The following is a 14212-nucleotide window of genomic DNA, read 5'->3' as shown; positions in this document are numbered from 1 at the left end:
AGCAAAAGCAAGCTGACGAGCGATCCCCTGGCCCTGGAGAGGCTGGAACTTTATGCAGCATCTCGACCAGCCAGTGAATCTCGGTAGAGCTTTCGCGGCGTCGACACCTCTCAGCCCGAAGAAGATGTCTTGGACAGTGTCGCACTGGCAGATTGCTGGCGATTCTGGCCCGTTCTGCCATGACCATCGCAGTGAATATCCGTCCCCTGATAAGAAATGCCTCAGCACTCTTCAGGCCGCCATCCCTGTCCGTCTGGGTTGGCGTTGCGCCATTTCCGTATTCTCACGGCACCACGGCAACCCAGAAAGAGAAGAGGTACCCAGGAAAAAATTTGCTTCTCGAAACATCATAGGGCAGTGCTCAGCACTCGACTGCCCAAACAGGCATAATCGCAGCACGCTAGTGGTTTTGACTTTTTAGCCCGGGCGCGGTCTCGCTAGTCAAGCACCAAGCACGCCACGGCTTTGCTTTGGGAGAACAAGAGAGTCAGTTGTCAGCCTGGTTGGGCCCGGGGCCCGCCTGGCTAACACCATATCGTTCTGGACGCTCTCGCAGGCTCTGCAGGCACCTCAGCCCATCGGGAACCCGCCACCGGTAGATCCGACGCTGCCCGTGGCACGCCTAGCTTGACCTGCGAGCTGAGAGGCTTTTCCAACAGCCCCAAGCCTCTTGGCCGGTTCGGTACCTGGACCAGCTGCAGCCACTGTCTCCGCTCCGTCATTGCATCTTGCGTTTTGCGGTGGGATCGCAAGGTGATATGGGTGATTGTGGTTTTCGTGGCTGGCCTCATTAAACAAAAGTCATGCCAACTGACAACGTCTCCATCTGCCCATTTGCGAAAAATCTGGCTCTCTCGTGTTCCTAGTGGTTGCTAGTTGCCGGCCGACTTGCCACCTTATCTCTCAGGCCCCCTTTGCTCCTTGCTTATTTTTATTTATTTTTTTGGCCAAGCCCCCAAGGAGCTGCAGGAGTCAGGAGTGCGCTAGTGCAGGAGCAGGAGTCGACGTTGCATTGTAAACCAGGTCAATCCGGAGATGCGGCAAATCGGGTCCCGGGCAATTAAATCCCCCTTCCAGCCCTGCAATCTCATCTTGAAGGAATTAAATTGCCACGAGACTTGTCCGGGTTCTTCTTGGAGGCGGAATGAAATGATGCGCTGCGCAGCGCTGCTGCCCTGTTTGCCCGTCAAGCGGCGGCCTGTTTAGTACTGGAACTGGCGGAGAGCCGGACCGGGCCAGCTATGTAAGACTGTGCAGGCGCCAAACACTTAGTTGATTAGGCTGTCAAGCTGCGACGACTGAGACACTTTTTTCGTATTACAGGACCAGATGGCGAATCTCTCTTTGGCAGCGCTCGGACTAACCTTTTGCAAGTACTAGTGCAGACTGTCTTCGGCCCGCGTACCGGTGGCGGCCTATCTTTCGTATCCGTTGCTAAAAATGCGCACGGTGGGAAATCCGAGGCTGGCTGGCAAGTGCAGTTCTCAAGTCGCAGCTCTGATCTGAATCAGGCTGAGAAGCCGGGCTTCCTGGGCTCGCGGACGTGACTGTACTCGTGCTGGTGTGCCAACCAGTAGGATGTGATGGCAACGAGCAACCAGCTATGGAACGGTAGTGGGAGTCACCGGTGAGTCTAATGACCGAGTCAATATTTCGCAGAGTCAAATTCAAAGCTTTGGCGGCATTTTGTTCCACCGCGCCAGTAAGGCACGCCCCGTGTGCACACGATGGTGCTGCTCGACTGGCTCCAATTCATGCAGTTTGATCGAGGCCAGAGGGTGGCGTGATTACTGAGACGAGGAAAAGGCATGCTATCGATTTTTTGCATGAAATCGCACTGCCTCAAAACTCTAAAAATAAGGTGTTTGTTTGCCATGTGCGCGCCCACACTTGCGATGGGAATATGGGGACCGAGCTGCAGGATCGCGATTGTACAGGGTAGGCTGCCCTGGCCATGGCAGTTGGTGTCCCCTCGTTGTTTTCGGTGCTGCAAATGAATTTGGGCGAGTTCTCGCATCGTATTAGTCAAGCGTTGTGATTCAATCCGGCTGTCCAATCTCGTGGACCTGTTATTTCCTTGTGATGTGTCGGATTGGTACTTTGAAGATGCTTGTGTGCTGCGGCTATTTTGCAGGTCTGTCTGCGGTCACCCATTCACGGGTAATTGGCTGACCATCGCAACAACTAATGCTGCCAGCAGTTGGAGTTGAGATAAAGACTCCACCTGTCGATCGCGTTGAGCTACTTTATTCAAACTTGATTTTGGCTATGCTGTAGCTTATGTCGTGAGATATGAGTATATCAGACTGTGCGGATTGATGATGGCTGATGGCACCTACCCACTACGAAGAAGCAGGAGCAAGCTTCCCAATTTCCGCAACGAACCTGCGCGGTCAGTGACACACTCGCCAAATATCTTGGCCAAAGGTGAGAAGGCTGAAATCGCCACAATGGTGGCTCGGTAGGATTTTGGAGACTGGTGGTTTGCGGAAGCTAGTGACGGCGGAACGATGTATGCCATGACGCCTACACTGGAGGATATATTGTGCTTCAAGCACTAGCCACAATTTCAACGGTTTTGATAGGCTCTGCGTCCATCTGAGCGCCACACTTGCCAGCAGAGAGGAAGCCAGCAGTAGGCTCAAAGACGGGCGTATGCAGCGCAGCCCTGATTTCGTCCCTTTGGTCCCGTCTGGCGTTGGTCTACCTTGCCGTTTCGTCCAGGCTTTCACAGTGTTGATCAACCAGGGTTCTGGGGAGGCTTAGCCTGGCTGGGGCTAGCCTAGCCTTGCCAGCTTGGATTTGTTTGTTCCGTTCGTCATCCTGCTATCGGTCAGCAGTGTGATTCCATCAGAATTAAACAAGCCAAAAAGAAGATATCAACGCGGATGGAATGCGGAGTTCGGCTTCAACCTGACAGATGCGTATTTCGAGACATTATCCTCGTTTCGAGAAGCATTACCCGGCATTGTCTCGCGGGAAATGGTGGAGCGAGGCAGAGAGGCAGCCCTTTTGTTTGGTGGTGTGGTCGCGGAGTGAGGCGGTGCAGCGCCAGCCACTATGTCTTTCGCCTTGGTTTGTGGCTTGGATCAGCGCTTGAGTGACGTGACGACGACAGCATTACTCCCCCCGGGACTCCTCGTATTATTATAGTAGGCCGTATTTCCAGGCACAGCCTACTCTGATGATTCTGTTGCTCTTTCGTTTTCTTCTCGTCTAGATATTTTTTTTTCGATCATTCACAGTAAAAGGAACACCGCAGTCATGCCCCAGCGACAACGTCTTTCGCTGTACATCCCGGGCTCCCCGCCCGGCGCCCTGCCGGAGTCGACTTACACGCCCACGCCCACCAGCGACCGTCGCCGCTCGCTCATCAGCCTCACCGAAAGTCTCAGTCTGGGAAACCTGAAGCCATCCAGGGCCAGGCTGCAGAAGTATTGGCCAGGTGCTAAAAGCCCGACAACAACCACAAAGGCCACGACGACGACGCACGACCTATCGGCGCTCATCATGCTGGCCGGCGAGCAAATGGGCGCACTGGCGGATCCTCGCCGGAGGAGGCCCGCATCGTCATCCCGGCCTGCGCCGTGCCAGCAGGACGACCCCCAGCTGTGGCAGGATCTGGAGATGTCGCTGCCCAAGAGCGCAACTGCCCTCTCGCGGCATAGCAGCGGCAGCGGCAGCATCCAGCGAAAGCCGCTGCCGACGAATGCTGCGCCGCGGTATTACCCATCGCCGGCAGCAGTGCCGGCAGCGCCAAGCCGCGCGCCGCCGCCACCTCCGATTCCTGAGTTATCAGCCGTCAATTTTCACTCTGAAGATGTGAAGCTGGCCGAGTCGCCTCCCCCGCCAGTGATGCCGCTCTCTCCAGTGTTTCCCTCCACGGTGCGACGCCGCGCCAAGACACCCGTTCACCACATTGGCCAGCTCGAGGCGGCGCAGCGAAACCGAAACAAGCCTCTCCACTACAATGGCAACATGGATGGAGTCAACCGCATGTCGAGCGTCAGCACCATTGCGCGAGAATACCGGGAGCTGGCTGTCCACTCAGATATGGATATACCCGACGTGCCAAAAATCGACGCCTCTTACTTGCTACAGCAGGGCATCATCGAACTGCCAGCCACCAACAGCCAGGAAGGCCATCTTCTTGGTGCCTCGTATCATCATCATCAACGCACACCGTCTTCCACATCCGACGACGGAATGCTGCTGGGCTCCGAGCCAGACACATGCCCGTCGCTGACACACTCTAGCTCGCCGCCGGCCGAGATGAGCGACGCCGAGGACGGCGACGAACCGCCCGCGCTGGCATCGCTGCGTTTCCAGATTGGCCTCGAGCTCCTGACCAAGGAGCTATCGACGGCTTTTGCGGACCAATCCAGCCGCCGGCCAAAAGACGGCACCAACTCCGCAGGTCTGCAGATATGGGTCATGATTGAAGCGTATGAGAGGCTGCGCGAGCAGCTCGACGCCAACAAGCCTACGGAGGAGAACGTCCAGGCGCGCGACGCGATTGATTCCTGGATTCGTGCGCTGTACGCCATTCACAACAATATTGCCAGTGAAGGGGCGGGAGACGACAGCGAGTATGAGAACGACCAGTGATACCAAAATGACAAATGATGACGAGAAGCGATATGAGCATGCTACAAAGGTTCTTTGCGCACACATTAATCAAATAATTCCCCGCCAGCAGGCATGTAATTGAATACACCAGTCACCTTGCTGATTAATCACGTCTTTCGTATGTAATCTTATTTTCAAATCCTCGCACTAATATTGCCTGGTAAAGGTATGGGACTTTTGTTGTGAGTCAACCTCAACGACGCCCGCAGCGTGGCGCTCCTCATCCCTCCGATCACGGTTTATTATCAGTTGCCAGGTAGCTGCAGCCTGCAGCCGCCTGCTTCGTCGCTCCACCCCTTCCCCCCTTTCTTCCTTCTCCTTTTCCTTTGCAGCTGCATTTCTTCTCTTTGCAAACTATTTTGGCCCCTGCGTTCCAGCCCGCCAACGCACGGCTCACCTCTTGGCAATGCGTTTCCTCTATTGCGAAAATGACGGCTCCTTCGGTCCAGCCGTCCAACACTGCCACCGAGGATTTGATTTCACAGTCAAATTCGAAATAATTGTCCTTGAAATTCTTCCTTCGGCCATATTAACTGGGCTAGTCGTCCCTAGACTCTATCTTTTGGCTCGTAAACCGCCCATCGTCGGCGGTACTTGGTTTCAGGTGCTCAAGCTAGTAAGCTTGTCTTTGCCCTTGATTGAGCCAACGCTAACGAACAATCGCTGCTGTTAAGACGTCGCTCTTGGGCCTGGCCATTCTACAGCTAGCTCTGGCTATAATAGGATCTCGAGCTGTCCAATTTCGACAATCTATTATAGCTTCAACGGTCCTCAACCTTGTAGCGTCATTGTCCATGGGCGCGCTTAGCGTCTTTGAACATGCTCGCGATGCACGACCCTCAATTATACTCAACATTTACTTGCCACTCACGCTGCTGTTCGACCTTGCAAGCATTCGGACATTCTGGTTATCGTCGTCTGGCCATGATAGCGCTGTATTCACTGGTGTCTTCACTGCTGCTGTCGCTGTCAAAGCTTTTATCGTGCTCCTCGAAGCGAAACAGAAAGGCCACTGGATTTCATCGCAGGATGCAAAACGAAGCCCGGAGGAGACGAGCGGGATTTACGGCCTAGCTACCTGTACCTGGCTGGCCCGACTTCTCTGCACCGGCTACAAGGTCATTTTGAAGTCCCAGCACCTCTACCCTCTCGAGCCGAGCATGAGTGCCGAGCACCTCCAGCAGGAGGCTCTGCGACTCAGACTTTCTGCCTTTAATGGAAAGCAGTTTGCGCTCGCAAAGTCCGTACTATGGGAGTTGCGTATTCCTTTCTTACTGCCAGTCCTCACACGCGCCGCCCAGCTAGGCTTTGAACTGGCTCAACCCCTTTTCATCCAGAGCATTCTCAACTATCTGTCCCAGCCTGAAGGACGGCCTGCGAGCAGTGGCTATGGGCTCATAGGTGCTGCGGTCTTCATCTACGTTGGGGCTCCGATGTCAGCCGTGATGCAAGCGTACTTTCACCAGAGATTCCTTTTCAAGCTGCGCAGCGTCCTTGTGAGCGCCATCTTCCAGAAGACGACAACTGTCAATGTCACGGCTGGAGACGACAAGAAGGCCTTGACTCTCATGAGTACAGACATCCAGCGAATTGTTCTCGGTTTTACATCCATTCATGACTTGTGGGCCATTCCCATTCAGCTCGCGGTGACATACTATCTACTGTTTCGTCAGATTGGCCCTTCCTTCACTGCGTCCGTTATCGTAACAATGCTATGTATTGTTGCATCAAGTAGCGTTATGCGCACCGTGGGTAAGCTTCAGAAGCAGTGGATGGAGCATGTTCAAGCCCGCATCAGCAAAACTGCCAATGTTATTTCCAACATAAAGAGCATCAAAATTTCGGGACTAGGCGACGCCACAGAAACGGCGATACAGAAAATGCGAGTCAACGAAATCAGCATTGGGAACAAGTTTCGCAGCCTTCTGATGCTCAACATTACACTTGGCTTTACGCCCGGGCAATTATCTCCCATGTTTACCTTTGTCACCGCCATGCGTGACCTGAGTGTCACGGCCATCTTCACTTCCATGTCGCTTCTGGCCCTCGCGGGTGGAAAGCTTAATGTGTTGATTCAGAAGGCGCCGTACTTGATGGCGTCGTTAGCTTGTTTCCAAAGAATTCAAGAGTTCTTGGAACAAAAAGGCCAGCACGACTTTCGTGAGCAGAAAATGTCGGATGCCGAAACAACAGGAGACCCAGGTTCACAACGGGGTAATTACTCTAGTTCCATCAGCATCCGTGATGGATGCTTCGGCTGGGAAGACGGAAAATATATCGTCAAGAACGTATCAGCAGAGATTGAACCCGGCCTCACAATTGTTGCTGGGCCGGTCGCGTGTGGAAAGTCGACGTTGTGCAAAGCCCTTCTCGGTGAGACTGTCTTCAATAGAGGACACATTCTCCTGGACATGGACTGTTCTAAGATTGGATTCTGCGATCAAACTCCTTTTCTCCTCAATGCCACAATCAGAGAGAATATTGCCGGCAAGGGCGATGTCGATGAGGTCCGGTATGAAGAGATTCTAAAAGCTACCATGCTACACATAGACCTACTGCTTCTGCCGCAAGGCGACGAGACCATGGTTGGCAGCAACGGTGCAGCTTTGAGTGGTGGACAAAAGCAACGAGTCTCTATTGCCAGAGCGCTATATGAGCGTTGCCAGCTCAATGTTTTTGATGACGTGCTCAGCGGGCTTGACAGGGACACAGAGCAACAAGTGTTCAACCGTGTTTTTGGACCATTTGGGCTGCTAAGGAAGCGGAAGACAACAACAGTATTGTGTACGCATTCCATCAGACATCTACCTTTAGCAACTCATATTATCGTCCTGTCTCAAGAAGGTACAGTTGCTGAACAGGGAACATTTTCTGCCCTTCGGTCGAATGACAACTACGTTCAAAGTCTTGGATTGACAAGGCGTGACCGCGGCAATGACTCCGAAAATGATGAAACAAGCCAAGGAAGCACTTTGAAGCTGGCGGAGCGAAGGCCGCAACGCACCGCGGCCGATGCCAAAAGCAGAGATGCGACGAGGACAAGAGGCGATAGGAAAGTATTTGTGCACTACTTTGGTAGCATCGGAATATGCTGGCTTGCCATGCTTGTCCTGATGGGGGTGGTCTGCGGCTTCTTCTGGAACTTTCCCAATGTTTGGCTGAAACTGTGGTCCGAAGACACTGCGCGGGCTGACTCTCTCCACGGCATATCGTATTGGCTTGGCATATACAGTGCTTTCGCAATGCTGTCATTACTAGCCATCACGGCAGAGGTGAGCATCGGGATGCTGGCTGTGGCAAAGGTCACCGGCACCAAGCTACACAGCGACGCGTTACGAACGGTGATGGCAGCACCGCTGCGGCTCTTTGCCACTACAGACATGGGTGTCATTACCAACCTTTTCTCTCAAGACATGTCTCTTGTTGACGAAGAGCTGCCGGTGTCTTTATTGGAGGCTGTCATTATGATGTGGATTGTGATTGGTGCCGCCGCTGTCACAGCCACGGTATCGCCGTACGTGCTCATCGCATATCCATTCATATTTGCCGCTGTGTATTTCATTCAAAGGTTCTACCTGCGCACGTCGCGGCAACTTCGACTATTGGATCTGGAAGCAAAAAGCCCCCTCTACACCCACTTCTTTGACACTATGAAGGGCATTGCCACGTTTCGTGCTTTCGGATGGACAGACAGGGCCGTGACCCTGAACCGCATCCTCTTGGACAGCTCCATCAGGCCTGACTTTCAGCTCAAAATGATTCAAAGTTGGCTCTCGTTCGTTCTAGGAATGTTGGTCGCAGTGCTGGCGGTCACTATTGTCATCCTAGCAACGCAGCTAAAAGCCGAATCCGGCCTCACAGGCGCGAGCATGGTGGCCATCATCAGCTTTGGTGGGTACTTGAGCTCCATTATTGTGAACTACACACTACTCGAAACATCTATTGGTGCCGTTAATCGACTCAAGACGTTCAGCGATAAAACACTCGTAGAGGATTCTGCTCAGCATGGTAAAACTTTGCCTGCATCGTGGCCAGATACGGGACACGTAATTCTGCAAGGAATATCCACGTCGTATGAGTATGTGGGAAAAGCAGAGCTCCGTCTCCAAACATGCTGACCACTCGCAGTAAACCCCGCGGAGACACGGCCAACATTGGATCGCCGAAGCCGACACTCAAGAACGTGAGCCTCGAGATTATGCCCCGTGAAAAAGTGGCAATCTGTGGACGTACAGGAAGGTCAGTCATGATCTTGAGAAGAGTTGGCCAACATGTGACTGACACTGCAGCAAGCGGGAAATCCTCACTTGTCCTTCTTCTCCTACGGCTACTCGACCCGATTCCAGGAGCTATTCATACCATTTCGATTGATGGCATATCCCTTGCCGACATTGATGGTAACGTTGTCAGACAGCGTGTCATCGCGATCGCGCAGGATGCCGTGTTCTTGCCAGACGGCGCATCTTTTCGCATGAATCTTGACCCGAACGGTAAAGGCAGTGACGACATCTGCCAGCAGTCGCTTCAGGTGACCGGAATGTTGACATATGTACTGGAGCACGGCGGCTTAGGCGGAGAGCTGACTGCCGATGAATTAAGTCAAGGCCAGAAGCAGCTCTTCGTACTGAGTCGGGCGATTGTACGCCGTCGCATGCGCGCCTTGGCTAGACACGCCGACGCAGGTGATGTGCTGGCCCTTGCTCCACCAAACGCCATTGGCTTGGATACTTGCGCGCGAGATGATCATGGTGGTATGTTAATTCTCGATGAGTACAACAGCAGTGTGGATGCGGCAACAGACAAGAGGATGCAAGACATTATCGCACAGGAGTTCAAGCACTATACGGTGATTATGATCAGCCACAGGCTGGAGACGGTGTTGAGATTTGACAAGGTTGTGGTACTTGACTCTGGACGAGTTGTTGAGCAAGGTGTGCCGGAAGCTCTACTGAAGCAAGATGGTAGTCGCTTCAAAGAGTTGTGGGTCTCAGGCGGCAACTGAAAGGACTTCGAAAATGTCTTGATGGAGAGATCGAATCAATGACGAAGACAATGGGATTTGTTTCAGCTGCTTTGGACTATATTTCCACGCCAAGTGAGAACCCCGTTGCGATTAAGGTGGGCGTCCAAGATTACCTGTAACGTTCGCGAAACGGAATGATAAGACGCCAGTCTTACAACGTTACTGATATCGGCTGCCGCTTTCAGCACCAAACGTGACACACAGCACAAGGACGGATACCCTAAGTAAATTAATATATATATAGCTATGCAATATCATCAATGTCCATGGTATGTCTTGCCGGAAACCTTGCAGGATGGAGACTATTACACGTCCGAAATGCGTCCATTTATTGCTTGGCACGGACGCCACACGGGTAGGAGATGCGGCCTGCGAGGAAAGCGGGGGAAGATGATGTATCAATCTGATAGCCATGATTTTGAATGTAATATTGCGGGGCATGTCGGACAGACCTCGGCCTTGAAAAGCCGTCACTTCCGTGCTGCATGACAGTGCGTCAGACTGCCCTGTGCAGTCGAAGACTGCAGTCTCCCCACTAGATGATTCCCATGCGTTCAGAAAGTGTACGTGAGCATATGAGAATGGTGAAATGGCAACCGGGGACAATAAGTATTCACATAGCTATTGCTCTCTCGCGTACAAATTGAAGTCTGGCTCAGTCTCGTCAGATTAAAACGACCAAGGCTGTTAGTAAATGCTATGCTACTATAGCAAGCGATCTAATGGATCTTGTGAAGCTCCGAATTTCTTGAGCCATTTAACATCCAGCTCTGCAACTGGCGGAAATTACGACAGACGTGCTCTCCGTTGAGATCCGGCACGATACGGTGCTTCGCTTCATTCCAAACCACGTCAATCTTCGTCATATCTGCACTGCATTGCAGTGATTGCCGAATGATGTCAATGCAGTGGTCTGTAGTTTTATTTAGCGCTTGAAAGCACATTCCGATATTCAGGATTAGAGAATAAATGTTAGCAATTACTCACCCAAATGCATTCGCCAGTTCTCGAGAGGCTCGAAATCGTGCTGCGTGTAGTATTCCGGGTGAGTCGACATTCGAAGTTTATTCTAACCAGTTAGCTGTGTATAAGACACCCCGAGGAAGCGAACAGAAGCTATGAGAATATTATACCAAGCAGTGCAACTGGTGAAAGACGTGTGTTCCAGTCAGCCACCATCCACCAGGCTTTCGGTACGTCTTGTGAGTGACACTCTCTGCCTCGACACCGACAAGATCAACGCCGCCGCCTTCGCTTATTAGTACGATGTAAATCAAACAATAAGGCGGAATATTAGGTAAAAGTAGAATGAGCGAAAGTACCTCTGATGATGTCGACCCATGCGTCGTCAATTTCTGGACTCGGCGGACCAACGTATTGCCGTCCAACGACTTCTCTATACACAGTGCCATTTGGATCAACCTTCAAATCCCCGGTAAATCGAATCTTTTCCAGGCTGATTACGCCCCAGATGGGTTCTGTGGTGCCGCAATTAGCTATTGAATGTCGAGCAAAAGCCAGGTGTCTCGACGCACCTAGCTCAGTGTCAAATCCCGTCTCGAAGCTGCGGCTCGTTGGCATGTAAGCGTGACGAGTACAAAGAAAAGTAGCATAGATAGAAAGAGTCCATATAATAAAGACCAAGGGAATAAATGAGAGATGGAAGAGCTCTTTCACTGTGAGCTTGGAACCACGTTGCGATGTAGCCCAACCCGGGCAAGGCGTTGGAGAGACAGACAATTTGTCGTGATCCGCGAGGAAACCTCGGTGTTCCTCGTGGCAACCGAGAGTTTCCTCTTCATAGCTGTGTTCTGTAGCAGTTGGTTTCATAATCTCGAACATGTTTCGTTTCGTTCATGTTTTCCCTTCAATCTGGTTCCGATACTACAAACGATTTAAACCAAGTAGCCTGCAGGAGTGTCTTCCTTCGGTGCACCATTAGCGCGATTTGATACGAGCTGCAGCAGTGAATACGTTTTCTTTTCGGTCTCGACGTGGCATATCCGCTCGACTGCAGATGGATTGTATGCATTGCATACGACGCAAGGTGCGCCAATTGTTTACAAAGCGTGCAGCTTACTATGGGCTGCCAGGTTATGCGGCTGGCCGCACAGGGAATGATTGCATGGAGGTATGATACAAAGTTCGCGATCTGCAGTTATTCTTCCAAAAGAAAAGGAAAGTGATTGAGAGCGATGACGCTTATCTAGCTAATGTGTTCGACTAATGAGACTTGTAGCAAGGCACACTTGAGGAGCCCGCGAGTGAGTGTCTTGCCCATGCCGATGGATAGTTTTCCCTGAAGTCTCGACATCAGATCTTGTCTTTACTACTGATTCAATAGTTGGTTTCGATCAGAGTATCAATCTCGCCAAACTTCTTGTGGGCGACGTCTCCGTTATCGAGACCGTAATTGGCGAAGTCCCTAATGTCTCTCTTATAGTTGGTTTCAATGAGGGTAGAGATATCCCCAAATTTCTTGGCAGCTTCCTTCTCAAAGCCCTCGTCGCGTTTATAGTTGGTTTCAATGAGGGTAGAGATATCGCCAAACTTCTTGGCTGCCTCTTGCTCATGGTCAACGGGAACTATCAATACGATTAGCGCCAAGCGCAATATCCTTTCGGTAAGACGAACCTGGACTGCCTAACGCAGGTCCCAGAGTGCAGGCCATGATGAAGAGATTGTAAGTAGCTGTGTTGAGTTGCATATTGAAGATGAGTGATTGAAGCAAGGTGATCAGAGGGATAGGCGAGCGCAAGTTAATGTGACGAGGAATAAGAACTTTCTACGTGGGAAGATTGAACGTTTTAAACGAGTGCACACGTTATTACTCGAACGCATGCTTACGAACACGACCCCAGGTGTCTACACATGGTCATCGAGTTGAAAAGCGAAACATGACAAAGAATAATGCAGAGCTCAAACAAGGCTCTGTCCAGTCCCCGTCATAAAAAATGAGGGTTTATCAATACAAGGTGGGGATGTTTGAATCATTCATGCAGCCTGCAAGCCGATGCAATGCTACCTGATAACAGTCCGACGTCGGTTCTCGAAAGGAACAGACTTAAGACTTATCTTTGACAAGTCGTAGAGGAGTTTTACCACGCTTGAGTGCCATGCCCTTTATGCCGTCCATCCCAGCCCCTCGCACTTTTGTTCTCAAGCCCAAGATTACAAGCACTGGCCTCCTTGGCACACACTCGCCTACTATATACCCATCCTACTACGAGCTTCTGAGAATATCTCTCTCGAACGGCTGCTTTGCCATGTCTGACGGTAAAGGAAAATACTGCCAGGTCCATGATGGCATCAGCTGTCGCCCCAACAGAGTCGATACCGGATCTGGATGTTCTGATGATACGTCGGAGTATTTTTCCGAGAAGCAGCGGATGAACTTGCAGCAGAGGGTCCGTCAGGTTGGCGTCTGGCTTGTTCATTTCGTGCTTGTAACAGCGTCTGTAACATTCTTCGTCCTGGGATGCCATTTAAGAGCATCACCGTCCACTAAATTGGAGCAAGCTTTGCACACATCAACCTTTTGTAAGCCATACATCAATTTTATTACTAATACGTTCTGTTGATCCGAAGTCACAGCCCCTCTACTGAAAGATGTTGGCGAAATTACCGAAACCATTAAGTTCAATGGAACGTTCGACATGCCGTCAATATATCGTGGCTATCCCGATGCTTCGCTTGATGCAGCATGGAAGAGAATTACAAAAGGTAAGTTGAAGGACAAGGGAGGACCATCTTCACGTGTATTCTGTCAAAGGTAATTCTAACATCTCACCTAAGTTGGACCCTTTGCGGTCACCGGAGACGATGTTACTAAAATGGGAAAATCGGCCAGGGAGTGCGCTCAGCTTCCGGACGACCTTGGCGGCGGATATATGGGGACTGTAGAAGTCTTTCATCAGCTACACTGCTTGGTACATACTTTGACACATTGTTTGTTGCGACGGTATGCTAATTATCCTCTAGGACATGATCCGAAAATATACTTATTTAGAATACTATGTGGAGCAAAATCCGAAGTACTGGGGCGACCCGATGATGCGAACGCACGTCGGTAAGTGACAAAGAACATATGTGTCACCCACTCAGTCACTAATTCATATTTCAGATCACTGCATCGAGATGTTACGCCAGGTATTGATGTGCTCGAGCGACTTGGGTATTATTACCTATAACTTCGTCGAGTTTCGTCCTGAGGCATGGCCCGATTTCAATACCATTCATCAGTGCCGAAACTTTGAAGACGTACTTGACTGGTACCACGAAAGAGAACTACACGCGACAGGTACCGGGTCGCATTTCATCACGAAGTCAGCTGGTTCTGTGGTGGTTGCCACGCCTCCATGAGCTGGTATCTTCGTTATCCTGATTCAACAATAAAATCCTGTTTTGTGGAAGTTTTCACGTAGCTCAGAAAGCGCACCTTCTCATCGAATTTGCTGGCCACTGGAATGGCACTAAGCTATGCATGCCGTCCAACGTCAGTGAGGCAAACCTAACATCGACACATTTGTTTTTGAGCCCCAAAATCCATAGGTAGTAGCC

General features: G+C 51.2%; 5 protein-coding genes across 6 annotated transcripts; 3 read left to right on the top strand and 2 right to left on the bottom strand.

Moving 5' to 3' along the window:
• Positions 1 to 3264: 3264 nt before the first annotated feature.
• On the top strand, positions 3265 to 4608 carry LMH87_002149 (uncharacterized protein; the record flags this gene model as incomplete). The annotated part of the gene is made up of 1 exon (XM_056193553.1): positions 3265 to 4608. One exon carries the CDS (start codon positions 3265 to 3267, stop codon positions 4606 to 4608), a length of 1344 nt encoding a protein of 447 aa, XP_056050579.1.
• A 427-nt stretch (positions 4609 to 5035) lies between these two features.
• LMH87_002148 (uncharacterized protein) lies at positions 5036 to 9631 on the top strand (the record flags this gene model as incomplete). 2 transcript variants are annotated; one of them, XM_056193552.1, is made up of 5 exons in its annotated part: positions 5036 to 5245; positions 5304 to 5873; positions 5967 to 8707; positions 8758 to 8868; positions 8923 to 9631. In XM_056193552.1, the coding sequence occupies 5 exons, from the start codon at positions 5036 to 5038 to the stop codon at positions 9629 to 9631; spliced, it is 4341 nt and encodes a 1446-aa protein (XP_056050578.1). The 2 variants fall into 2 exon arrangements, with proteins under 2 accessions (XP_056050578.1, XP_056050577.1); XM_056193551.1 differs by having other exon boundaries at positions 5304 to 8707.
• A 740-nt stretch (positions 9632 to 10371) lies between these two features.
• Positions 10372 to 11233, bottom strand: LMH87_002147 (uncharacterized protein; the record flags this gene model as incomplete). The annotated part of the gene is made up of 5 exons (XM_056193550.1): positions 10372 to 10565; positions 10640 to 10721; positions 10786 to 10901; positions 10975 to 11130; positions 11188 to 11233. 5 exons carry the CDS (start codon positions 11231 to 11233, stop codon positions 10372 to 10374), a joined length of 594 nt encoding a protein of 197 aa, XP_056050576.1.
• A 756-nt stretch (positions 11234 to 11989) lies between these two features.
• LMH87_002146 (uncharacterized protein) lies at positions 11990 to 12359 on the bottom strand (the record flags this gene model as incomplete). The annotated part of the gene is made up of 2 exons (XM_056193549.1): positions 11990 to 12237; positions 12287 to 12359. 2 exons carry the CDS (start codon positions 12357 to 12359, stop codon positions 11990 to 11992), a joined length of 321 nt encoding a protein of 106 aa, XP_056050575.1.
• A 409-nt stretch (positions 12360 to 12768) lies between these two features.
• On the top strand, positions 12769 to 14014 carry LMH87_002145 (uncharacterized protein; the record flags this gene model as incomplete). The annotated part of the gene is made up of 5 exons (XM_056193548.1): positions 12769 to 13192; positions 13247 to 13375; positions 13448 to 13581; positions 13634 to 13721; positions 13776 to 14014. 5 exons carry the CDS (start codon positions 12769 to 12771, stop codon positions 14012 to 14014), a joined length of 1014 nt encoding a protein of 337 aa, XP_056050574.1.
• Positions 14015 to 14212: the final 198 nt, after the last annotated feature.

This window comes from Akanthomyces muscarius, chromosome 3, assembly GCF_028009165.1.
Source record: "Akanthomyces muscarius strain Ve6 chromosome 3, whole genome shotgun sequence".
NCBI classification, from domain to species: domain Eukaryota; kingdom Fungi; phylum Ascomycota; class Sordariomycetes; order Hypocreales; family Cordycipitaceae; genus Akanthomyces; species Akanthomyces muscarius.
The sequence above is the reverse complement of the archived record's forward strand: the minus strand, read 5'-3'. Positions and strand labels throughout refer to the sequence as shown.